The sequence below is a fragment of the Enhydra lutris genome, unplaced genomic scaffold (genome assembly GCF_002288905.1).
Source record: "Enhydra lutris kenyoni isolate GAN:26980312 unplaced genomic scaffold, ASM228890v2 scaffoldscaffold55, whole genome shotgun sequence".
Taxonomy (NCBI): domain Eukaryota; kingdom Metazoa; phylum Chordata; class Mammalia; order Carnivora; family Mustelidae; genus Enhydra; species Enhydra lutris.
Window position 1 is genome coordinate 132072 of NW_019154139.1, and position 24698 is coordinate 156769.

The following is a 24698-nucleotide window of genomic DNA, read 5'->3' on the forward strand; positions in this document are numbered from 1 at the left end:
CAGAAAAACTTCCTGTCCTGGCCACTCAGCCCCATACCGCTCCCACGCAAAGGCCCAGAAACCACCCTGGAACGTGCCACCAAGGGGTTGGGTTGCCAGAGACTGGACCCTTCCTTTCCCCACAAGGTCAGCAGCAAGCCTTGACCACAACCCGGAGCCCCATCTCTGAGAGTTCAGGCCCTTCAAATTTTGCTCCCCCACACTCCCCGTTGTCTTGAGCTTTCATGTTTCATCGGGAAAATGCCAGCTCCCCAGCTGGGGTGGGGCTTCAGTGGAAGCTGTGTCCTGTTCCCCAACCCTTGTTCCCAGAGGCCATTCAGGGCGCTGTCCACTCTCCCGTCGGTTCCAGGGTCAGGAGCCTCCCCAACCAGAAACCCAGGTCCTGGTCTTCCTGAGGTCAGAGGTCCCAGAGGGATGCCCTGAACTTGTGGGGGAAACTGAGGCCAGAAAGCTGCCCTGGAGAGTTTCCCCGGGTGGGGGGAGCTGCCCTAGGGAGCTGAGCTGCGGGCTGGGGGCCCCAGTTACTGCAGAGTAAAACACCCAGCTAACCTTCCTCCTGGGCACTCCCTCTGACTTCGAGACGGCTGAACCAACTGGGGACCACAAAAGTGAAGTCATCTGTCCAAGGTTATCCAGTGATGGAGCCAGAGCCTACTCATCTCCTGCCGCTGGGTTCTTCCCATTGGGTAACCCCAAGGCAGGCCAGACCCCAGACACCCGGACGCACACGCACCCAATACACACACACGGGGAGACGCGTGCACGGAGGGGAAAGGGTTTGAAAGAATTCGCTATCTCGCCGGAAGTAACGTTGGGGGAAAAGCCAGCAGTCGGCGGGTTCCACCGCTTCGTTCCGCGCGGCTCATCCAGCGATGCCCACACACCCCGTGCGCTCAGGGCCTTTCCAAAAGGACCCAGTATCCCAGCCCGAGGTGCGGGGGCCCCGCCCGACCCCGCGCGCCGCTCCAGCCGGGCCCGCTCCAGCCCCTCCAACGGCCTCCGGGCGCGAAGGGGGCCCGAGCGCAAGCCGCCCCGCGCCCGGCGCCCACAAGCCGAACCCGGACCCAGTCCCGGCCCAAGCAGGCCCCGCCCCCTGGAGGCCCCGCCCCCGCGAGCCCCACCCCGGCCCGCCGCGCGCGGAGGGTCACGGGACCGCAGGGCGGGGACGGGGGCGGGGCGGGGCCGGGGCCGGGGGCGGGGCGGGGCCGAGGCGGAAGCGCCCGCGGAGGGCATAGCTGTCCGCTGTCGGGACCCGCCCCTCCTCGGCCCGGTACTGGCCTCGTCCAGCCGCGCCGGACCCGGGGGTCAGTGTCATGTGACTTCTGTCCCTGACCACGAGCCTGAGCCGCAACCTTTAGGTGAAGAGGGTCAGATCGCCCGAGAATCAGGTGTCCTGGTCCCTGGGGGTCTCCAGGGAGTTATATCCCAGGCTACGGTCTCCTGGGTTCTGTTGGGGTCAGGGGTCTCCGGAGGTCCGCTGGGACTTCAGGAAGGGGTTGTCTGGGTCGGGGAGTATTTGAATCTGGGGTCTCAAGAAGGGGGTAGTGCCTGGATTTGGGGTCTCCGGGGAGAGGTAACGCCTGGATCTGGGGGTCTCAGGAGAGGTAGCGCCTGGATCTGGGGGTCTCAGGGGAGAGGTAGCGCCTGGATCTGGGGTCTCAGGGGAGAGGTAGTGCCTGGATCTGGGGTCCCCGGGGAGAGGTAGCGCCTGGATTTGGGGGTCTCTTGGGAGAGGTACTGTCTGGATTTAGGGTCTCAGGGGAGAGGTAGCATCTGGATTTGGGGTCTCCGGGGAGAGGTAGCGCCTAGATTTGGGGTCTCCGGGGAGAGGTAATGCCTGGATTTGGGGTCTCAGGGGAGAGGTAGTGTCTGGATCTGGGTGTCTCAGGGGAGAGGTAGTGTCTGGATCTGGGGATCTCAGGGGAGAGGTAGTGTCTGGATCTGGGGGTCTCAGGGGAGAGGTAGTGCCTGGATTGGGGATTTCCGGGGAGAGGTAGTATCTGGATCTGGGGTCTCAGGGGAAGGTAGTGCTTGAATCTGGGGTCTCTGGGGTAGAGCATGCTGGAGCCAGTTTGCTTTCTCTCCCAAGGGTCTCTTGTGACAGTCCCGTCCTTGCTGTGTGCCATGGTGGCGCTGTGGGCTATTGCTCTGGCCTTGGCCATAGGCCTGGCCACGGCTGGCCCACCTAACATCATGCTGATCTTTGCTGATGACCTGGGCTATGGGGACCTGGGCTCCTATGGGCACCCCAGCTCCACCACCCCCAACCTGGACCAGCTGGCCGCAGGCGGGCTTCGCTTCACCGATTTCTATGTGCCCATGTCTCTGTGCACACCCTCCCGGTAAGTGAGGGGGGCAAGGAGCCCTTGCTTGCCCGCAAGCATCTCCCAGATTCACTCTGGGCTCCAGCCAGGGAGGCAGAGGGCTCTGTCTCTTTGGAGAAGTTCACATTTCTCTGTCGTCCTCCCCTCTCATCCCTCCTCTGTGTGTCCATTTCACCTTAAGTTTCCCTCTGTCTCACGGACTCTGACTTGCCCTGTAGGGCTGCACTCCTGACCGGCCGACTCCCAGTTCGGATGGGCCTGTACCCTGGAGTTCTGGAGCCCAGCTCCCGAGGGGGCCTGCCTCTGGAGGAGGTGACCCTGGCTGAGGTCCTGGCTGCCCGAGGCTACCTCACAGGGATAGCTGGCAAGTGGCACCTTGGGGTGGGGCCTGAGGGGGCCTTTCTGCCCCCCCACCAGGGCTTCCATCGATTCCTGGGCATCCCGTACTCCCATGACCAGGTAGGAACCTCCAGGGCCCTCAACCACCCTCCTCCCCACCCCCACCCGTCCCCTTCCCCTGAACCCCTTGAGCCCCACCCCACAGCCCGGACTCCTGAATGGACCTGCTCCGCCAGGGCCCTTGCCAGAACCTCACCTGCTTCCCGCCATCCACCCCCTGTGACGGCAGCTGTGACCAGGGCCTGGTCCCTATCCCGCTGTTGGCCAACCTGTCCGTGGAAGCACAGCCCCCCTGGCTACCTGGGCTGGAGGCCCGCTACGTGGCTTTCGCCCGTGACCTCATGGCTGACGCCCAGCGCCAGGGCCGGCCATTTTTCCTGTACTACGCCTCTCACGTGAGTGACCGTGGCCTTGTCCCCTGAGCTGCCCTTGACTCCCAGCCTGCGCTGACTCCTGTCTCCACCCACAGCACACCCACTACCCCCAGTTCAGTGGGCAGAGCTTCTCCGGGCGCTCAGGCCGAGGACCATTTGGGGACTCCCTGATGGAGCTGGACGCAGCTGTGGGGGCCCTGATGACAGCTGTGGGGGACCTGGGGCTGCTCGGAGAGACACTGGTTATCTTCACTGCAGACAACGGGTTTGCTGTGGCAGGGGGTGGGGACGTGCTGGGTGACACCTCACCGGCGGGTCCCTGGGGCCTCCCCATCCTGACCACTGGCTGAGGACGTATGGCTAAGGGTGTCTGAGGGGATGCTGGCTGTGTTACGGTGACCCGCGGGGCATGTGGGAAGCTGGGGGGCCACAGGCGTGTAGAGGTACTGGTCTAGGACACAGAGGGGACAGGTGTGTGCCACTTCTGCGCACAGCGTGGAGCTCTGGGGTCACCCTGAGCCCCACTGACCACTTCCTTGTACGTCCCAGGCCTGAGACCATGAGGATGTCCCATGGCGGCTGCTCTGGCCTTCTTCGTTGTGGAAAGGGAACCACCTTTGAGGGAGGTGTCCGGGAGCCTGCCTTGGCCTTCTGGCCAGGCCACATCGCTCCTGGTCAGTCCGCAGGCCCTCTCCTCACAAGCCCTCGGCCCCACCTCCCCGACCCCGATGGCCAGTGGAGGGATCACACAGCCTTCTGCCACCAGGGGTGACCCATGAGCTGGCCAGCTCCCTGGACCTGCTGCCCACCCTGGCTACGCTGACGGGGGCTCCACTGCCCAACGTCACGTTGGATGGTGTTGACCTCAGCCCCCTGCTGCTGGGCACAGGCAAGGTAAGGCTCACAACCCTGGGACCCTGGCTGTCCTGCTCCAGCCCACAGAGCCTCTGTTGACCGGCATCCAGATGGGGCTGCCAGTGGGGTTTCTTGGGTGGGCGAGGAGCAGCTCCATGTCCAGGGCCTGACACAAGGCCGATGGCTCCAGGCAGATGCACATGAGCGCTGGGGGCCCCCTGCCCACCCTGTGATCCCTGACTTTGCCCCCAGAGCCCTCGGCAGTCTCTCTTCTTCTACTCGGCTTACCCAGACGAGGTCCATGGGGTCTTTGCTGTGCGGAGTGGGAAATACAAAGCTCACTTCTTCACCCAGGGTAATTTCCTCTCCCCCAGCCCTGCTGACGCCCCGCAGCCCCAGAGCCCAGCCCCTCCTGTCCCTCGCCCAGACGTGCCCCCCTCTCCAGGCTCCATCCACAGCGACACCACACCGGACCCCGCCTGCCACGCCTCTAACCCGCTGACTGCCCACGAGCCCCCGCTGCTCTTTGACCTGTCTGAGGACCCTGGTGAGAACTACAACCTTCTGGGAGGCATGGCTGAGGTTGCCCCAGAGGCAATGCAGGCGCTGAAGCAACTCCAGCTGCTCAAGGCCCAGTTCGACGCCTCGGTGACCTTCAGCCCCAGCCAGATGGCCCGTGGCGAGGACCCTGCCCTGCAGATCTGCTGTCAGCCTGGCTGTGCCCCGCGGCCTTCCTGCTGCCACTGCCCAGAGCCCCAGGCTTGAGAGCGTGGGCAGGCCCGCCCAGGGCGCCTCCCCCACCCAGGATGGTTGGCAGCAGCAGTGTGGGTGTGCGGAGGGGCTCTGTACCCAGGAACCTAATAACACCCTCTGATACTCACAGGCGTGGGAATTCGTCTGATCCTTACGATGACCCCCAAGGCAGGTGCTGTTCTGCCTATGTTACAAATGAGGAAACAGGTGTGAGAGATTCAGCAACTTGTCTGAGGCCACCCGGCTGTTAAGAGGTCGGGCTGGGATCTGAACCCAAGCACCCTGGCTCTGGGAGCTGCCCACCGCCGTTGTGATTGTCTGTGTCAGTGCAAGATGGGTTCCTAAGTGTGCGCGCGTCCCTCCCGGAAGCCATAGTGAGTGCTGTTGCGTGCCAGGAACAGGGTGGGGTGGGTGTGAGGGCGAGGTGGACAGAGACCTTCAAGTTGCCGAGCACCCGTGAGCCCCAGGTGTTCCCTGACAGACCGCGCCGGGAGGCACCAGGACTGGGGCGGTAGGGGGTGAGGGGGCAGGCTCTTATCAGAAACCCGTCTGAGGGGCTGAGGGTGGACGACGATTTGCACATTCCAGGTGGGGGTAGGGGGGGATAAGCTCCTGGGACAGCTCCCCCAGACTCTGCCTCTGCCCCTTTCAGAGCTTTGCGTTTTCCACCTCCCTAGACGTCCCCCGGCTTTCCCACCCAGCAGATGAGGGCGTAGCTCAGGGTTGGTTCCATCCCTGCTCCGCACTCTGCAGGCTGCCTGAGGTGCTCAGAATTACGTTCAGGCTCCTTAGAGGCGTCGTATCCTCTGAGGCCTTCCCCTGCTCTCCCAACAGCCCTCAGCTCACTGGGCTGGCTCAGCCGTCCTCTGGTGGGGCTGGTGTGCTCTCTGCAGAGGGTACTCTGACCGCCCACCTGTACCCACGTGAGCAAAGTGTAGGCCTTGTAGTCACCTTGTGTGTGCACGCGTGTGACAGGTGCACACGGGTCCCCATGCTCCCTCCCGGCCAGCTTGACAAGAAGAGCTTGTCTGGGTGCTTGAGGGTAGTATCCACATCCTGCTAATAGACCCTTGCTTTCCCAGTGTTGCGCAGAGGCCCGTGGACTAGGAGGCATGTCCTCTCTGGGACCCAGTCTGAGCCAGTCACAATCCCATCCAGTGACCGGTCCCGGAATGCCGCATGACTAAGTCCTGGTCCATGAAAGGTCAGTCGCTGTCTGTCAGGTTCCCTGCAGCGTTCATCCTTGGGGCAGTGAGGGTTTGGTGCTCTCACTGTCCCGCCCAGACAGCCTGCAGCTGCTAAACCCATGTCCCCAGCCACCTAGCTCCAGAGCTCACGATATAATAAACACCACCTGCTTAAGCCACTGCTGGGGGTTTATCTGTCACTTTCAGACCAAAGAAGTCTTGCTGGAATGGGACGCGGGATGCACAGCAACCGTGTCCACAGGCAGCCCAGGAGCTGCGCTGTTCATACCCCAGATCCTGCTGTGTCTTGGGGCTGCCCCCCCAGGGCAGTGCTTTCCCTGGGAACCCTTTGCAGCCGGTGATGCTGGTTAGGAGGGCCCAGATGAGCTGGGTGTGCCCTCCTGTAGGCTGCCCCTTCTCTTCTGGTGGGACACAGCCACCTCAAGGGGCCTGGGTTCCAGAGGGAGGACTGAGGAACTGAAGCAGGCCCTCTGTCTGTGTGTGACCTCCAGACACCCAAGTGCTCAGCAAGAACCACACCAGCACTAACACCCATGCAGGCAGGGGCTGCTCCAGGCCCGCCACCCACCTGGCTGAAGTTCGCTCAGCACAGAGGGCTGTGTGTGATGCTGAGGCCCAGATCACCAGAGGGGACCCCTCCCTGTTCCCAGGGCACTTCTTGTCTAGCGAAGGGTATGGGTGTCAGCCCTGAGATCTCTGAAAGGTGGGATTCAGGCACAATAGGGCCCCTTCCTCCTGGGTGGGGGTGGGGGACATGTGGCTATTGCCTGAGAAGGGACACTAGGGGTACAAATGTTCTCTAGCTTGATTGGAGGGTAGAAACAGTGTGTACGTATGTACAAAGCAGTAAAGCTGCACACTTAGGTTGTCGCGTGTGTATCGTATACTTGAAGAGAAATGAGAATTTCGCACTAAGTACCACAAATGAAGAGTGTGGGTCCTTTAGGAGCATAACCGCCGGGGGGAGTGGGGATCCAGGTCACTGAGCCCATCAGGGACATTCCCTGTCGGCTGAGAGTGGAGCAGCTATGTTGAGACCCACCCTCCGCAGCCAAGGTTTGGGGAGAAGCAGACTGTCACCCTCCCAGCCCACTTGTGGTCTTGCTGGGATGGTTGTTTTGTTTTGTTTAAGAGTTTATTTATTTATTTGACAGACAGAGATCCCAAGTAGGCAGAGAGGCAGGCAGAGAGAGAGAGAGGAGGAAGCAGGCTCCCTGCAGAGCAGAGAGCCCAATGCGGGGCTCGATCCCAGGACCCCGGGACCAAGACCTGAGCTGAAGGCAGAGGCTCAACCCACTGAGCCACCCAGGCGCCCCTTGCTGGGATGGTTTTGCAGCAGAAATGCTTGTCTCAGCGTTCCAGCTGCTCCCCGTTCAGTCACGTGTATACGCTTGCAAACGCACACATGCGTGCGGAGAGACGCATATTAGCACATACGTGTGAGCACACACACACTCGTGGTGGTCCTGAAAGCTGTCTGCGGTATCCCTGCTCTTCCCTTTCTTTTTTGCTGCTGTTGATTAAAAAAAAAACAGCCCCTTTCCCTGTGAGCATAGACCGGTAGCTTTCCATTCCCACGAAGCGACGTCCTCCGGCAGCCGGGTCTCCTCTGGAAGGGGCTCTCTGTGCTTGCAATGGACAGAACAAACACAGCGGGGCTGCGGTGTCCCTCCAGGTGCGTTGGGAAGGAAGAGGCGACTTCCGGAGCAGCAGCAGGCGGGCAGCACCTGCTGAGGACCCCTCCCCCCACCACCCCCACCTTGCGCACCTGCTCACCTGTCCCCCAAGTGACCAGAAGGGGGAGCAAAAGGGATGTTTTCACAGACTAAAGCTTAAATTTGCCTCTTGCCTGAATGTTTTTACTTACAAAAGTACATGTACTTGTTAGAGCAGCCCAGGCAAGGCCCACAACCCCAGCCTGAGTTCTCCGTGCTCGTGTAGACCCCGTCACCACAGCACTAGCGCAGGCGCAACCTTTCCTTGCTGCACCTGACACCGCCTTTCCGGGCTCTGATGTGTCCAGTCACCTTGACCCCTAGCCGGGTGCAGGGGTGAGCCACAAAAGAGACGCCTCCCTGTCAGCCTCCTCAGCTCCTGTGTGTGAAGGTCCCTGTGAATGGTCGCAGCCACAGGGGCCAAGGCGTGACAGCTCTCCCCACACCGCAGCACAAACAGTATTTTGCTAGCAGCCCAACACCCCCCAACACCCCACAGCAAGGAGGGAGAGCTGAGTCTCTCTCTTCAGGTGGTCTCAGAAGAAAGGGACCCAAGGGAGAAAGAGGGGTCTGGGGTGCCCTCTGAGCTGACAGGCAGCTAGGACCCTAGAGAGAGCAGTTGTGGGAGGGTGGCCTGGCCCTGGACTCCCCAGCAGGAGTGGAAACATCTCATCACTTTGCAAACACTGGAACCACATGGGGCTGGAGCCTGCCCTGCCCAGGAACACCCAATGCCCAGTGAGACCTGGAGGGAGGGGCCGTCGGTCTAGCAGCTGGCCGTCACCCAGATGTGGATCTCCAGGTGGGGGGGGACCCACAGAACAGAAGAAGGGGCTTCTTCTCACAGCAGAGCTGGGCCAGATTGGGGGCAGGAGCGGCTGCCCATCGACTCTCCAGGCAGCCACTCACCCTCTGGGGCACACTTGTCATGCCTTCTCTTCCACCCTAGGAGTCCTCAGCACTGTCCCAGTAAATTTCCTTCGGTTAGAGACAGGGGCACCCGTGTGACTCAGTCAGTTAAGCATCATGACTCCGGAGTCCTGGGATCGAACCCCACATCAGGCTTCCCGCTCAGCCGGAAGTCTGCTTCTCCCTCTGCCCTTCTGTCTGCTTGTGCCCTCTCGGTCTCTCCACCAAATAAATTAATAAAATTTTTAAAAAGTTATACCGATTATATTTGATTTCATATATTATATATACATATATATGTATATATGTATATATATATATATATATATATCAACCTAAAGAAATTTTTTTAAGTTATCTAGAGTCAGTTTTTATGGTTTGGTTGTGATCACAAAATGCAGTTACAGAAGGAAATGAAGTACTAACCCCACACTCCTAATACCAGCAAATGTGGACTGGCGGGGAGAGGAATGGTCCCGGCTAGAGGGCTCCGTGTAATGTGCAGTTTGGGGTGGACATGAGGCACAGCCCTGGAGGTCCACCTGTGCCCGTCCTGCCACCCTTGGGGAGGTGTACGCCTGGGGGAGGAGTCATGTCTGAAGAGCATGACCTCCTCCTTTGTAACCCTGTTGGACAAGTCACCTCCCTGAGCTGCCTCCCCACGTGAGCCGCACAGGCCAGTCCCTACGTGGAGTCCCAAGGAAGGACAAGGCGGGGTCCCGGTGACCGGTGGTGCTGAGCCCACTCCTCTGCTCCCCTTCCCAGGAGCCTCCTCTGTGCCCCTCCACGGACCACAGGTACGGGCCAACCTCATGCAGGAACCCCTGCAAGGAGTGCAGGCGGGTCGTGCCGTCCAGGGTAAGCATGTTCTGTGTAGGTGAAGGCCAAGGGGTGGCGAGGTCCACCAGGCCCTGAGTGGGGTTCCGGGTCACGGGGGCTTTGCACAGGTGCCAGGGGCCAAGTGCCCCAAATCTGCGCAAAGGAAATAAATAATAAAATCCAGGTTCCCCTTTTTGCCATCAACTCAAATGATGGTTGAGACAGCTTTTAGGTAGATTGTTTAGTCCTCGTCTCTGCCGAGCTCCGTGCGTACAAGGACTTGATTCGCAGGTCTGAGGGAGCAGGACTCAGTGCGGCTGACTGGGTTCAGTGGGTGCTCCCTCAGGACGGGCACCTGGGTGTCAGACAGGACCTGTCTGCTGGACTGTACACCAATTCTGTAGGACAGGACCCAGGCGGTGTGGTGGGGACGCGCACAGGGAGAGCCCCCGTGCTGTGTCAACTCCTGTCCTTCACACCTGCACAGTTCCCACCACACCTGTCCACACCTGCAAACCAGCCAGCTCACTGCGGTGGTTTCCACGCTGAGGAGCCTGGTGCCCTGCTCTGCTCAGCACTGAGGCTGTTCCCTCATAGCCCCTCTTCAGAGGGGCCACTTACTTCCGCATCCTAGGGGGCAGCCTTGGATCCCTGCTTGGGGGGTGCAGGACGGTCTTCCCGCATGCTCTCTGGTCATGGGTTTTGCCCTCGGGACCTCTCCTGAGGAGATCAGAAACACAGCTGGGCTTTCAAGGATCCGAAGTTGGGGACAGGACTGCTGGCCTCAGCTGTGGCTGGACGACCCTCAGAGGGCTTCTTTGCTCTGCTCTCAACCCACCTATGAGTGGCTCTGAAGGGCAGAAGGTGCGCACTCCCAGGGCAGCCCCCCACCCATGGGGGCCAGGAGCCAGCAGGTAAATGTTCCCGTTTCTCATCCTTCCAGTGATGGTTAAGGGAGACTTGAGTTTGGCCTCCACACTGGTGTCTCCTACCCCGTGCCTCTCTCCTACACAAGCACCCTGTGGGTCTTCTGCAAGACCGGCAGCCTGGCCCTCTGCCCTTGCCCTTCCTCCGGCGGGAGACTGAGCACAGGGATAGCAGCGCTCAGGACAAAGGCCAATCACCCATGTCACAGGACCGCAAGGAGGAGCCAATCGTCCTCCCAGAAGCCTTCCAGCAGCCACAACTGCTTGACTCCTCCCGCCCTGTCTGATCTAGACCCACCTCCTTGGGGTTTTCTCTTAGAGCCGAAAGCTTTGAGTCACACCTGTTCTGTGGTCTAGTGTTGAAGTACTTTCACTGACATCCAAAGAGAATGGTGTTCTCTACATGTAGAATACAGGATCCAGTGTGTATAATAATAAGCTTACTAAGTTGATTTTCGGGTCTATTTTTTCCTCCTTTTTCTGGCTGTTTTTTTTCAAACATTTCTGATCATGCATTTGTTGGTCTGTGTTTCAGAACTAGAGACTCAGGTGTGAAGGCCGTCTTCCATCGCACGCCGCTCACTTCACAGTGGCGCGGGCTGCTTTGCTTTAATCTTCTTGCCTTAAATTCTTCATTGGGTCCCCTGATTTCTCTCTGGTTGCAAACAAAATACAATAAAAACCCATATATAGAAAGGAGACTGGAAAAAAATACACCAAAATATCAGCAAAAGTTGATATAAGAACCCTTTTTTACCTTCCTTTTCTGCCCCTCCCAAAATTCCCACAATGACCATGAGCTCTTTATAATGGAAAAGTAATAACTTTAAAAAGACAAATTCTATTTTGTATAGTGTTTAGGAGAATGGTGGTGAGCACCGACGTGCCCGAGCTCTGCTCTCAGCCTGTCCGGAGGGCAAGTTTGTGCACGTCTCACCAGAGTCCTCAGACGGGTACTTTTATTGTGGTCAAATAACCTTTTTTTACTTGCAGTTAAATAATGCAATTTTTTAATTCTTGGTTTTTCTGGGGATGTTTCTATTTGCATTTGGGGCTCTCTAATGAGCACCTACAACACTTGGAAGGATGAAGACATGTTCGTGCAGGAAAACAGCTGGGGAACAGAGGCTGCTGGCCTTCACGCTCACTCCTTTTCCACACCTAGTCTCTAGCATAGGGCCTGCATATTTCCCCATAATAACGTAACTATTTTCCATATTACTTTTTTTCGTATCTGTCCAATATTTCAATTAAGTAACTATACCTTTAGTTGGTCAAAATTTGGATTATTTTTACTCTTTCAATATTTTAAACAAGAATGATGCTCTCCTTAGCCAGGTCTCTGGAGGTCGGAGTCCTGATACTAGGGGCTTGCTCACGTCCATGGCACAGCAATACATGTGCCCAAGCCCTGCACTGAGCTCCAGGGGGAGGGCAGCAGCCGCAGCCCTGCTCTCTCGGGCTCGTCTCCCACAGCCTCTGCCAGGGTTAGGGTTACCCAACTCCCAGTCGCCAGCCCCCCAGCGACCACCCAGCAACACGCAGAGGACAGCAGCTGCCCATGGGGAGCTCAGAGGTTCTAGGACAGAAATGGGGTGGAGGGAGCGGGTTCTTGAGAGGGGCAGGGACCAGCCGACACAGTGGGGAGCCACTGTGTGGTTTAAGAGGGACAGTGCCCAAGAGAGTCAGTTATCATAGGGTTCGCTTACTTGTGGAGCAGAAGGAATAACACGGAGGACGTGGGGAGACGGAGAGGAGAAGGGAGTTGGGGAAATCGGAGGGAGACGGACCATGAGAGACTGTGGACTCTGAGGAACAAACTGGGGGTTTGGAGGGGAGGAGGTGGGGGGGTCGGGTGAGTCTGCTGGTGGGTATTAAGGAGGGCACGTATTGCGTGGAGCACTGGGTGTGCTGCATAAACAATGACTCCTGGAACACTGAAAAAAAAAATTAAAATAAATTAAAAAAAAAAAAGAGGGTGTGTCTGCTCAAGTTTCTGTTTAAAAACTCATCTGGCTGCAAGGCCAGGTGGGTTCTTGGATGTGGGGGGCAAGTGGGTTCTCGGACGCAGGCTGAGGCCGGGATCCTGGAGGAGGCTTTTGATGCACAAAGACGTAGGACGAAAATCAAGGTGGTTTGATGGGGGTGCTGTGTGTGTGAAGGGGCAGACTTAGGAGTGACGGGGTAGGGGTGGAGGTGGCAGCAATGGGGATCCACGGCAATTCCAGTTGAGGCGCTGCAGAGGAAACCAGAAAACCCAGAGCATCGCTGAACAGGAGCAGGCAGGGAAGGCTCACGTGCGTCTGAAACTCGTGGCCCCTCAGAGCTGCTCAGGCCCTCTGCACCTCAGGGCTCACAGCAGGGTCATTACAATCTTGAAACTTTGCAAAGCACAGGCCCCCTGACTGGCGGAAGGAGTGGCCTGGAGGTCAGCTGGGGTTGGTGAGTCGATGCACACGCAGACAGCTGAGCCAAGAAGCCAGGGAGGACCCAGGATGGAGCCAGGGACAGGGTCTGCAAGACAGCTGAGCTGGAGGAAACCCTGGGATCCAAGGAGCAGTGGGAAAGGGGACGAGAGGGAGGCACAAGAAAGGTCAAAGAGGTGGAAGGAAGGTGGGCTGTATGGGAAGGGTCCTACTGAGAGGGAGCTGTTCCAGGGAAAGGGTACTGGGGCTTGTCCAACAGCTGAGCTGAAGGGCCAGCTGCAGGGAAATGTTAATGATGCAGAGAACCCGGGGGAGCCGGAGGAGCTGAGGTGCGGGTGTGAGCAGGCATGTGGTGACTTCCCGAGACGGATGAGGGCAGTGGGACGGCGTGGAGAACTCCTGCCTGACCGCGAAGGCAGAGCAGAGGGAGCTGGTGGGCGCTGGGTCCCCATGGTGACACAGCAGAGGGGTCCGAGGCCCAGGCTCCCTGCCAGGCGCAGAGGGGTGCACGTCTCAGACAGACACATCGAGGGCTCTCTGCCTCTTCCTGGCTTTAGTCAGTAGGAAAGTCTTCACAGACATTCTGCTTTGTGTTCTTGACAGCAGACTTGGAAGGTTCCGGTGTGCCGGCTTACCAGCTGCGCGTCCGCTAAGACTGGTCCAGGTCCCCGTTCTGCTGCTGGGGCTGTCCACGTGCCAAAGGTCTGGGGCATTTATCGACTCAATTTGAGGAGAGGCATGTGATTTTTATAGACAGTAGTTTAAAATTCATATGTAGTGAATCTGTCCTTGTGCTCACATTTCGTAACCTTTACCTGTGGTCTTCCCAGGGCTGCACTGGTCCTGGGCTCTGTGGGGAGGACCCAGAAAGGCCCCCAGAAAGGCCTTGCCCACCATGCTGACCTCAGCACCCGAGAGCCAGGGCTCCCCTGGGGCCCCAGGGCCAGGAAAGCCCGTTCTCTGTTAGACAGTCCCTACAACCACCTAGAGGCATCAGGAAAAATAGCCACCTCCTCTCTTCTGGCTTTCTGTGGAGAATCCTTTAAGATCTGAGCAGACTAACCCCTTCTTTCTCACTCACACGCGTGCATAAACACCCATGAGCACCGCACACGCTGATCTGAGCCCGACCGGCTCCCCGGCCGTTCTGGAAGGAACACACTGAGTGTGACGACGGCCCCTCCTCTCTGGCCTCAGTGACCCTGCTGAGATGCACGCAGATCAAGTCCATCTTGGGACAATCCCCAGGGAGCCTGTGGCATGACCTCGGAGAGCACCGCAGGGCTGAATCTTCTCACGGTTCCAACACAGGCACGGGCAGCTCCTGGACCCCCGGCCCCCGAGCTGGGCCCCCCCAGAAACAGCCAGTGTCACACCAAGCAGAGTTTATTGAGGCGCTGGACTGCAGGGAGTGTTTGCAGCGGCAAAGCGGACGCTGGTGTGGCCAGGGCCGGGGTGCGCACCCCCTCCTAGCATCTGCGGGCTCGGGGTTAGCATCAAGAGCTACCTCTAATCTCCCCCAGGGCCCTTCTGGGGAGCCCTTCCCTGCTTCCCCCGAGCTCCATGTGGGGCAGTATGGGGGGTCCCTCTCTTTGTCCCTGTGGTCAAGGATGGGGTAATCCTTTGAGATTCACTATAAAAATTAAAATTCCTTTATAAATCACAGGGGAGGGGCAGGAGGGGATGGCCTGGGAGCCTGGTGCCACCAGTCACCTAGAGTCTCGCCTTCCTCTACGACCCTCCCAGTTCTGACCCCAAGTAAAGAGCAGAGGGCGAGGGTTTGCAGGCACAGAGAGGGGCAGAGACAGAAACAAGGAGATAGGAGGAGATCAAGGGGCGGAAGAGGGTGACACAGAGAGAAAGAACGGATCAGAGGGAAAGTGGAGAGGACTCCTCTCTCCCGCGGCCCCTGGGGAGCACGGAGGAAACTCCCCGACATCGGTTCCCATGCGCTCCCAATCCAGTTCTTGCCAAAGCCGCAGCGGCTTCTGGAGAGGCGCCCAGCCCGGCGGCCCCTGCAGCAGGAGGGCGGCGGGCGGCTACTCCAGGTAGATGTCCTCTGTGGGGCAGGCGTACTCCAGGTGCTGCTGGTAGTACTCCAGGAAGGCGCGGCTGGGGGGCGGGGAGAGGGTCTACCAGCCATTCGGGCCGCCCAAGTCACCCCTGCCCCATGCCCGCAGCTCTCCCTCCTCACCCACCGGGGCGTGCCCGTCATCCCCAGACCCCACTCCTCAGCCCTCGGGGCCCGCTGAGCACAAGCACGGGGAACTGTGTCACTCCCATCCCAAGAAACCCCCCCTCCTGCCCCAAGTCTTCAAATGTGCTTGCCACCCAATCCTGACTCTCCACCTCTACTTCTTCTCATCTGTCCTCCCCCTCCCTCCCACCCACACTCTCCTCCCTACCCCGGGGTCTGCTCCCCAGGCCTCACCTCCCTGACTGTCTTCCCAGCCCTGAGCTCCCACCCGGGCACTCCCCACCCCACTTACCCCACGCTCTGGGCCACGGGCCTCATGGACTCCTGGGAGACGAAGACGTGGCAGGCAAAGCGGCTCAGCAGAGGGTGTTTGGTGATGAAGCCGAAATAGCTGTGGGGGGTTGGTGTGTGGAGGGGGGCGTCAGAGCACCAACCCACACCTCTGGGTCCTCCCCCCCGGCTCCCAGGGACCCAGAGACAAGAGTCAGGAACAGAGGGCTCGGGGACAGAGGAGGGGATGGGAAAAGGTGTGAGTCCCACAGATTAAAGATCTGAAGGCGATTTTTTGGGGTCCAGTCCAAGCACGGTGCAAGGCACCTGCGAGGGGTGAGTGATCTGTGTGAATTTCTCTGGGACAGGGAAGGCCCCCCACCCGGAGCCTGCCCCTAGGCCACAGGGCGGGGCCTCCTTCCCGCCTTCCTGGCGCGAGTCACCCAAGCCCAGCCCCACAGCTGCTCCCGCCACCTCTACAGCGATTATCTGAGCTCTGAGCTGGGGCTGGGCACTGGCCCCAATCTGCTAAACCCTCTTCGTGGAGAAAAAGCTCCCACCCTGGCTCGGTCACGATCTGGGGTCACTTCCCCAGCTCGGTCTCATTCAGCCCTCTGAGTCTGCCCCATCGTGCTCATCTAAGACATTAACAAAACTTGGTTAGAGCCGCACAGCAGAAGACCCGAGACTCCCCTGACGGTGGCTGCTCCGGTCCACAGCAGAGTGGACTTGGGTCTGTGGTTCCACAGCATGGGAATCCACATGGCAGAGACACTGCCAAGATGCCATGCTCGTGTATCTATGACAGCCTTGTCTCAAACGCCGTGGTCAAAGAATCACACCTACGGTCACCAACACTCAGATGTCGCTTACCAAGCCCCAGGCACAACTACTAGTACTACCAGTACTATGACTACTAGTACTACTACTGTTAGTACTACTAATCCACATACCCCTCCCAACAGCCCTGTGAAGTAGGTGCCCTGATCTACTGTCTCTAGAGGACAGAGCTGAGGCCCAGAGATGGTCCGAAACTTGCTCAAGGACACACAGCCGGTCTGGGACCTTACAGGCCACACACTCCAGCCTCATCCAGGTCCTGCAAGTCCAGCACAACCCTCATCGCTGCCTGCTTCCGAGGAGAGGCGTGAAGGGTTCACCTAACACTATTTCGTTAGCACCTCCTTATGGGAGAGACTGAGCTGAGTTCTGAAGTGACAAATATTAGGAAGGTCTGGGCCAGGACAGTCGTTCCTTGGTCCCGTCCGCTCCCCCCACAGCTTCCCCTCCATCCTGATCCACTGGTCTGACCACCTTTCTCTCATGGGCTTGCACTTGGGTCCGTGTTCAAGCATCCAGGCCTGATTCTCCGTTGTCTCCCCTCCTGCCAGAGCCGTTCTCAGCCCACTGCCTATCCGGGCCTCATGCAGACCAGTCCTCACGGTACCAGAGCTGCCCTGTTTGGTCTGCAGCCTCAAACCGGCTCTAACCCTGCTGAGGCTTAACCCCATGCCCCAGGCAGCAGACACAGCCCTTCTCACCACCCTCGTTATCACAGAAGTGTCCAAATGATACACGTGCTGGACCACAGATCCGTGACAAACCTCAGCTCCGGTCCCCATGTCCCTCCTACGCCTAACCTGCCCTTGATGACCGGCTCCCCCAATAGCCCACCAAGTCTTTTCGAGCCTCTGGTGAGTCTTTCTTTCTGGTGACATCCTGTTTCCTTCATCGAGGACACCGGGAAGAGCGGGCAGGAGTCGGGCTGGGCAGGAAGCCTGTGCACCACCCCCAAGCCGGTTACCGCTTTGGTCCTCTCGCTCCCCTCCCTCCTGTCCCTTCTCACTCCGCCTGTCTCGTTAGCCTCCACCACAGTAACCCACCTGCTCCCAGCTGATTCTCCTCCCTCTGCGTCTCCCTCCCACTCCAGACAGCAGGTCGGACGGCACTGCATCTGCGCCTGAACGCCACACGCCCAGCACGTCGGGCCTACTCACTCCACGCTCCTTCTCCAGGTGTAAGGGTCCCTCTCTGCCCATCACCCAGGAGGCACATCACCCTTGGTTCTCCCTCTAGGCCAGCCTCTACATCCCATCAGCCTCAGGCCTGCCTGTCCCACCTCCTAAGTGCCCCCCGCACACTGTCTCTGCACAGCCTCAGCAGCACCTGGCCTCTTGCAGTAACACACGGGGCCATCCGTCCGCACGGCAGCCAGGACCGGCTCGGCCAACTGAGTCACACCATGACACCACTGCAAATGGGTTTGCGTACAAGCTCCTGGATGAGTCCCAGGTACTTCTAGTGTCCCTCCAGCCTCATCCTAGCTGCCCCCCAAGACACCTAGCGCCCCTCACCCACAGCCTTAGCTCAGCTGGCTCCCTGCCAAGACCCACCCCGTGACTTATCTTCCAAGGCTTGCCGAGCAGACCTCAGTCCCCTTCCTGAGCCCCAGGAGAACTCACCCCGCTCTCTATAGGTCTGCTCACTGGAGCCCCACACAGACATCTGCCAGACCCCAACAGGTGCTTCGAGCACGTACTTGGCTGTGTCTCTGTTTCCCCACCCAGACCAGATGAGAGCTTGCCTGAGCCCAGTCTCCTGTGCCCAGGGAAGACTGGGTGCCGTGTGGGTGCAGGTGGGGCAGTCAGCATGGGGGAGGGGGGCTTGATTCCAGGCAACCCTCAGGGCTTGTGGGGACTCGGGAGGTGAGGCCCTCACCAGCTGTTGCGGGGATGGCAGCCACAGAAGGAGATGTTCTTCATCTGGAAGAAGTGACTGCAGTGCTGGAACTAGAGCAGAGACGGCCGAGCACACCGAGTTAGCCGCGGGGCCTGGGGCCCATGCCAGATATCCCTCCAGCGGCCCCTCCCGCCTTAACCCATGCCCAGCCGCCCCCAGGCCTCAGGCCCTTGCACTCCCACCTCAGGGCCTCCGCTCAGACTCAGCTTCACCCCCCGAAGGGAAATCTCGAGGTCACAGGAGGCAGGAGGACGCAGGTGGACGGTCAGCTTCCGGGCAGTAGCAATCTGGGAAGAAGTTGGGGGACAGAGGGTCTCAGGGTCTGCAAGGGTGTCTTTCTCTCCCCTTGGTGCAACATTTCACATTATGGATGAAGACTCTTGGCACTAACCCTAGGAGATGGGAGCCGGCAGTCTCAGCCACTCCTCAGGCTCAGGCCCAGCTCACCACCTGTGTGCACTAAGCCTGCCACTCCCTTCTGCTCCTCCAGACATGACCACGGCCCCCCAGCCCTGGCCTCCTCGGTGCCCATCCCTGTGGGCTGGATGGGAGCGCTCAGCAACAGAGCTGTCCTGCTCCCCTGCTGCTTCCCCACTCGACCACGGAGCAGCAGATGGGCAGGCTCAGTAAACGTCTACTGAGTGAACGAACCAGTGAGCAAACGACTCCCAGGAAAGGATGTGTGAGAGTCGGTCTTGATTTACAGACAAAAGGAAGATGGACTGCAGGAAAGGTGGAGCTGGAGGGACAGTGGGGGCCCTCCTACAGGCGATCAAGCTGCAAGGCTGGGACTAGAGCAGAGGGCAGAGCACACCGAGTTCCGCTGAGGGTTCGAGGGAGGGAGAGACCTGCCAAGCTCTGCCCCAGGCCTGTGTGCCCAGACCCGCGTCAGAGCTGGGATCCCTGCCCGAGGCTCCCAAGGCACCGTCAGAACCCTCTGCGGCCAGAGGCCCGGGGCCTCCAGAGGCTGGGCCAGCCCATGGGGTTGAGGGGGGCCGATGACCCCGGACTGACCTTCTGCATGGCTGCACACAGGATGCCGTTGCCCTGGTGACAGGGCACCTCTACAGAGCCCAGGAACTGCACGTCGAAGCGCTCCACCCAGCAGGGACTCCGCTTGCTCCCTGGGGGGAGGGGGGCGTCACCAGGGGCCCAGAGCAGGCGGAGAGGGTGGTGAAGCCTGGGTGACAAGCTACCCCTTGGGGATGGGCCCTCACCTAGCAGGTCCTTGGCAGGGCCAGGCACCGCATGGGCGTAGAAGGCAGGGAAGACCCCACGCTCCCCTGTGCGCATGTTGAAACCGCGGAACCAGAAGTCATCTTCCTCGGCTTCCACCAGCACCGGGTCGTCCACATCCAGTTCCAGCTCGTCCGGATGGCGAGGGATGAACCTGAGGTCCGGTGGGAGGTGAGACGTCACTGGGGGGGAGGGGGGAGACCCAGTGGGTGGTGTCCACCCCAGTCCCACAGTGTCTGTGGACCAAGGCTGGGGATCACTGACAGCAAGTGGGGAAAGGCTGTACCTGAAGACAGCCCGGTGGGTTTGCTCTTTCTCCTCCCCATTGACCAAGCAGGAAAAAAGACCAAAGGACTCGGTGCCTGAGACGCAGACACAGGAAGAGACAGACACTGAGGAGGCAGAGGAAGGAAAGTACCGGAAGGCCTAGCTAAGTTCCTCCCTGATGCACCCCTCAGCAGTCTGGTGGAGGCTGTCCCGAGACCCACAGGGACAAAGACCCCGCCCATCAAAGGCCGGAGGCAGAAAAGCCCTCCCCATTCCGCTGCCCACCCTGCCCCGGGCCTGGGGAACACCGCAGGCACATGTCCTGGGTAAGAGGGCAGCGCCTAGCCCTGACCACCCTCGGACCCTCAGGCTGCCCCGGGCGCGCTGGGGACCATCCCCCTTGCCCCACCTCCCACTCACTGGAAGAACGAGATGTGCTGTTGACAAAGACGTTGAGGAACTTCTTAGAGAAGGTGAGGTCAGGGCTGTCCGGAGAGGCGTCCTCCGGGCCCTGACCACCACCCAGCAGTGCGGCCGCCGTCTCTTCCTCGCTGGCCTCGCCACCGCTGTCCTCCGAGCCGTCGTCCCCCAGGCCCGCGCAGCGCCGCAGGCTGACCAGCTCCAGCTGCGTGTGCTCGTCCACCACCAGCGTGTACTTGACCGCGTCGTACACCAGCGAGGCGTCCAGCGGCGCGGCGGGGCCCACGCCCCTGCCGCCAGGGGGGCCCACCTTGTCATCGGCGTCAATCTCGTCCTCTTCATCCTCATCGTCCTCCTCGGAGCAGGCGGCCGAACAGGAGCGGCCCGGCCGGGCGCTGCGGCCTGCGGCGGCCCACAGCGGCGTGATGGTGTCGCGCGTGGGGTTGCTGAGGAAGAGGCAGGGCCCGGGCTGGGCGGGGCCGGGCCGAGGGGCGGAGGGCGCCGGGGGCGGCGGCCCGCACAGCGTCTCCATGTCCACCAGCTCCACGCCGCCCGGCCCTGCAGGCGCCTCCGAGCCCTCGGTGGCCCCGTCGGCGGGCGACGCGGCCTCCCCAGAAGGACGGGACGCGGGAGACAGGCACTGGCCGGGGCAGCGGATGGGCGAGGAGCCCTCGGAGATCATGCGGCTCACGAGGTTGCTGAGCAGCCAGGGCGAGTCGGCGTCCTCGCTGAGGTCGGGCTCAGACTCGGACCCTGACTCATACTCGCTGTTGGTGTCGTCGGGGCCCACGGGCAGGAAGGCGGGGCGACGCGGGGGCTCACAGGGGGCCTCGGGCTCGGGCTCGGGCTCCGGCTCGGAGGCAGGCGATGAGGCCTCCTCGATGGAGTTGGTGAGGTGCGAGGAGCGGCCGCTGCTGCTGCTGCCGCCGTCGCTGCTCAGCTCCAGCTCCGTCTCTGAGATGGACGAAATCATGCGCCCAAGGCGCGCGCCCTCCGCGTCCTCCGCGTCGGAGCCCGGCGAGGACAGCTCCTGGCTGCTGCGCCGGCCGCCTCGGCCCCCGCTGGAGCGGCTTCCCAGGTCGGCCTCGATGCCAGGATCCGAGGAGGGCGAGGCTCCACAGGGCGCAGGGGCACCCACGGCCGGTCGGTTCCCTTCACAATCGCAACCCAGGCGCACAGGAGACTGCGCCCCGCACGGGCTCGCGTCTGTGGGCTGGAGGGACGCGGGCGACTCTGCAGAGCAGGGGTTATGTATCAGCAAGCCCACTCGGCCCCCTTCCTCTTCCCCTTGCCTCCTGTGACCCCCCACCAGCACCACCACTCTGCTCACCTCTGAGGGGCTCCTGGGGAGGCGAGCGCAGCACTGTCTCCTGCCAGGAAGCTGGAGGCGCTGGGGCAAAGCCTCCATTGTTGTTCAGGGAGTCCTGGGGGTGGGGTGGGGGAGCAGTAAGAAAGCAGCGCTGAGGGGGGTCTCCAACTTTCAGGGGTAGGACAGGCTGCCATGGGGAGCAGAGTCCCATATGCTAAAAACCCAGGTTAACTCCAGGATGTTGTGGGAGGGTCTGGACGCTCACCTGAGCTCCCAGCGTAGTCAGATGGAGAGTGGTGGGCCGGTTCTTGTGGGGTTCATCCACGGAGGGGGAAGGGATCAGGGTCTCTGGGGCAGGGGCCTCCGACACAGGGCCTCCTGCCTCCTTGCCCTCCCCTTCACCTTCCTCCTCTTCCTCCTCCTCCTCTTCCTCCTCCTCGTCCTCCTCCTCTTCGTCCTCCTCCTCTTCATTGTCATCGATCATCTCAAACTCCTGGAAGTCATCCTGGAAGGAGCAGATGGGGTGCGGCTGCTCCGAGCGTCCTAGGGAGAGACTGTCCTGCAAGAAGGAGGGACAGGCAGAGCTGGGCCAGAGCTCAACAGTGGCTTGGGGTTCCAAATCCCAGGACAGGGGAAAGCAGAAGATATGAATAAAGGGAGAGAAGACTCCAGTTCACTCTGCTCCCCACCAACTGAGCAGTTTTTTTTTTTTTTAATCTGCTTAGGGGGCACCTGGGTGGTTCAGTCAGTTAAGCGTCTACCTTCCCCGGGGGTCATGATCCCTGTGTCTGTCCCAGGCTTTCAGCTCAGCGGGGAGTCTGCTTCTCCCGCTCCCTCTGCCCCTCCCCCCTGCTCATGCTCTCACTTGCTGTCTCTCTAAGATGAATAAACAAAAAAATCTTCTTAAAAAAGTCTGCTTAAGATACAAAAAGATCACTCCAGTTCTTGGTAAGAGCTCAAACTCCTAAGCTTAAGGGACAGATATTCTCAGGGTAGCCTCAATCCACATGCCACCCTCATGTTATCTCCAAAGCCCATCACATCTGACACCAGCACTTCTTCCTTCGTGGCATTTTAACCCAATTCACAATCACTGTATTCTGCTGTACCCCGCCCCCCCCCCCCCCCCCCCCCCCGCAGGCTGCAAGCCCCGCCAGACAGGCCCATGTCCGTATTGTGTACCAACACATCCCACCTTGAGAACAGGACTTAGCCTACAGATGTTCATTGGAATGCATGAAGACAACCCAGGAGTCACCAAGCTTGCACCAACCTCAGGGCCTTTGACACACTTAATCGCTTTGCCAGCAAATCCTCTCCTCCACTCCCTGCCTCCCTTATCTGCCCAGCTCCATCCAGTCTTCCAAGGGCAAGGTTGTGTGCCATTTCCGCTGGAAAGTCTCCTGGAAGGCCTCAGTGTCTGTTGGGTTCCCTTCCCTTTCATTGCCCCTAGTGTCCTCCCATTCATTGGAACTCAGTCCTTGATATTCAGAGAGCCAGCCATTGCCTCTGACATGTCTTTCTCCCCTACTAACTTACAAGCTCCCAAGGAAAAGGGCAACACTTGTCCCATTCTCCTTCCACACACCTGGAATCCCCCAGCACTTGCCACATGGCAGTTCCTCAGAAATGTTCTTGAATGAATGAAAACAGAAACATGGAGAGACAGGGAGGGGGATGGGGAGAGAAAAGATACCAGGGGTGGAGACATAAGGCAGAGGAGGCAGGAGAGGTGGGGACAGGGCTGGGAAGAAGACAGCTGAGATGGCAGCAGAAAGGGGCGGGGTCTTCCTAAAAAGTGGTCTGAGGGCTGAAGGCATACCTCCCCTCCCCCAAGGTAGCCCAGTGACAGGGGCCAGGAGAGGAATACTGAGGACAGCCCTCTGTGGAGGTTGTACAGTCTGAAAAAAGAAAGGGTTGATATCAAGGAAGACCCTGAGCCAGGAGGCCCACAGGGAGGGGACAATCAGAGGGTTTCTTATTTCAAGGCTGAGCTCAGACCCACACTAAAACTCCAAGTGAACAGTAAACAGAGCCAGAGTGAGGCTCTCCCTCGAAAGGCTTCCAGTCCCCCAGCACCTTCCCCACCTTCTCGCAGTGGTCCGAATCATAGCTGAGGCCCAGGCCACAGTCATCGGTGATCTCAGACAGGTCCTCATCATCAAATTCTTCCAGGCTTATGTCCTGGGGAGGCCTGGGAGAGGAGACCAGGGTCAGAGAGCAAGGACAGGGCTCCCTAGAGAGCCATAAACTCTGGACTCCCTCCCTGCCTGGATGCTGGCCCTAAGGAGGGACCCCCAGCTGCTAGGCCCCATGGTCTCCAGAAAACCCAACTCCCAGAGCCGCATACTGCCATCACCTTGAGCCCCAAGCTATGCTCTTCAACAGATTCCCCCCACAATCTGAGCCATGACCAGCCCAGAGGAGCCTCTTGTCCCCTCAACCCTCCTCCAGCTCCTCCTCTCTCTCGGAGAGCCAGCAGCCTCTCCTCCCTGCTCCCTGCCCCCCTGGGTCACAGCTTCAGCCCCAGGGGAGTCAGACTGAGCAGAGTTGGGGGAGGGGGAGCTGAAGCTGCAGCAGCAGCTCCGGTGGGGGGGCAGGTAGGCCTGCTCTGCGAACAGAGTCTACTAGCCACTTTGTCTGCCCGCTCCTGCCCGAGGCAGGTCTACACCCAGGGATCCAATCCTCTCCCCACCTCAGCCCCTTCCCCCAAGGGCTCCAGGCTTGATTTCAACTCTCTCCCTCCCTGAGCCCTAAAGGCCAAGACAGGCCTTTTGCGAAGACAGGCCCAACAAGGCCACAAGGACACTGCCAAGCGCAGAAGGTGGCTCAGTGTCCTGCCCACACAGGCTGCCGGGTCAGAGGCTCAGCCCAGGTCCTCCACCCTTGAGGGGTCAGTTGCCCAGGCTGGGTGCGGCACTGGATCCCAGTGGGATATGGGGGGGGGCAGTCATTAGGGCTGGAAAAGGGGGATGAGGGTAGGACAAAAATAGAGACCCTGCAGGGAAGGAGGATGGGGAGCAGGAGTCAGAGACCTTGGGAACAGAGAGGGGACTGGGGCTTGGGTCCCCAAAGGCGATGGGGGTGGGGTGGCAGGGCCGGGTCGGAGGAGGCTGGAGACTGGGTCGGGGAGGGGGTTGCGGGAAGATAAGGGCCTGCCAAAGCCCGGGGCGCCAGAGTGCGTACCTGCAGCCTGGCGGCGACAGCGAATGAAAGGTGGAAAGAGAAAACATCTCCGCCCGATCCGCCATCTTCTCCGGGGAAAGGCCTGCCGACTGCGGCGGGGGGAGGGGTGCGCGGAGCGACGGCCCCGCACGCCCTTCGTCTCTCCCTCCCTCGGTCTTCAGCCCTCCCCGAGTCACCTCGTGACACGCCCTGCGACACCCCGCCCGCCGACACACCTCGACACCCTGCCAGGACACCGCGGCAGGCGAGCGGCAGCGCCGCAGGGGGAGGGGAGAGGAGAGGGAGGATCCGGGAGCGGAGGGAGGGGACAGGGGAGGGAGGGAGGGGGCTGGCGGGGAAGCTGGTTGGAGGAGAGAAGATGGTTTG

The 24698-nt window shown here is 60.1% G+C and overlaps 2 protein-coding genes across 4 annotated transcripts; one reads left to right on the plus strand and one right to left on the minus strand.

Annotated features, from left to right (window-relative positions):
• Positions 1-1212: 1212 nt before the first annotated feature.
• On the plus strand, positions 1213-4832 carry LOC111157535 (arylsulfatase A). Of its 3 annotated transcripts, none has more exons than XM_022519030.1 (9): positions 1213-1388; positions 2090-2342; positions 2543-2783; positions 2900-3118; positions 3193-3362; positions 3647-3771; positions 3864-3991; positions 4205-4307; positions 4398-4832. In XM_022519030.1, the coding sequence occupies exons 2-9, from the start codon at positions 2125-2127 to the stop codon at positions 4715-4717; spliced, it is 1524 nt and encodes a 507-aa protein (XP_022374738.1). In that variant the 5' UTR covers positions 1213-1388; positions 2090-2124; the 3' UTR covers positions 4718-4832. The 3 variants fall into 3 exon arrangements, with proteins under 3 accessions (XP_022374738.1, XP_022374739.1, XP_022374737.1); XM_022519031.1 differs by having other exon boundaries at positions 1239-1358; XM_022519029.1 differs by lacking the exon at positions 1213-1388 and having other exon boundaries at positions 1940-2342.
• Positions 4833-14078: 9246 nt separating this feature from the next.
• Positions 14079-24397, minus strand: LOC111157607 (mitogen-activated protein kinase 8 interacting protein 2). Its single transcript, XM_022519165.1, has 12 exons — positions 24333-24397; positions 23235-23340; positions 21412-21705; positions 21168-21261; positions 19838-21070; positions 19437-19512; positions 19132-19304; positions 18929-19038; positions 18097-18201; positions 17894-17964; positions 15198-15296; positions 14079-14820 (listed from the first exon to the last, which is right to left on the minus strand). The coding sequence occupies exons 1-12, from the start codon at positions 24395-24397 to the stop codon at positions 14748-14750; spliced, it is 2499 nt and encodes an 832-aa protein (XP_022374873.1). The 3' UTR covers positions 14079-14747.
• Between the last annotated feature and the right edge of the window lie 301 nt (positions 24398-24698).

What these genes read in the sequence shown, in the direction of transcription:
- LOC111157535 (XM_022519029.1), top strand. Translation starts at nt 2,059, where the DNA reads ATGCTGGAGCCAGTTTGCTTTCTCTCCCAAGGGTCTCTTGTGACAGTC. An exon ending in TCCTGTACTACGCCTCTCAC is followed by an intron (nt 3,119 to 3,192) that starts GTGAGTGACCGT and finishes CTCCACCCACAG; the next exon opens with CACACCCACTACCCCCAGTT. An exon ending in TGCTGCTGGGCACAGGCAAG is followed by an intron (nt 3,992 to 4,204) that starts GTAAGGCTCACA and finishes CTTTGCCCCCAG; the next exon opens with AGCCCTCGGCAGTCTCTCTT.
- LOC111157607 (XM_022519165.1), bottom strand. Translation starts at nt 24,397, where the DNA reads ATGGCGGATCGGGCGGAGATGTTTTCTCTTTCCACCTTTCATTCGCTG. An exon ending in TCCCCAGGAGCCCCTCAGAG is followed by an intron (nt 21,071 to 21,167) that starts GTGAGCAGAGTG and finishes CCTGCTCTGCAG; the next exon opens with AGTCGCCCGCGTCCCTCCAG. An exon ending in CAGCACATCTCGTTCTTCCA is followed by an intron (nt 19,513 to 19,837) that starts GTGAGTGGGAGG and finishes TCTGCGTCTCAG; the next exon opens with GCACCGAGTCCTTTGGTCTT.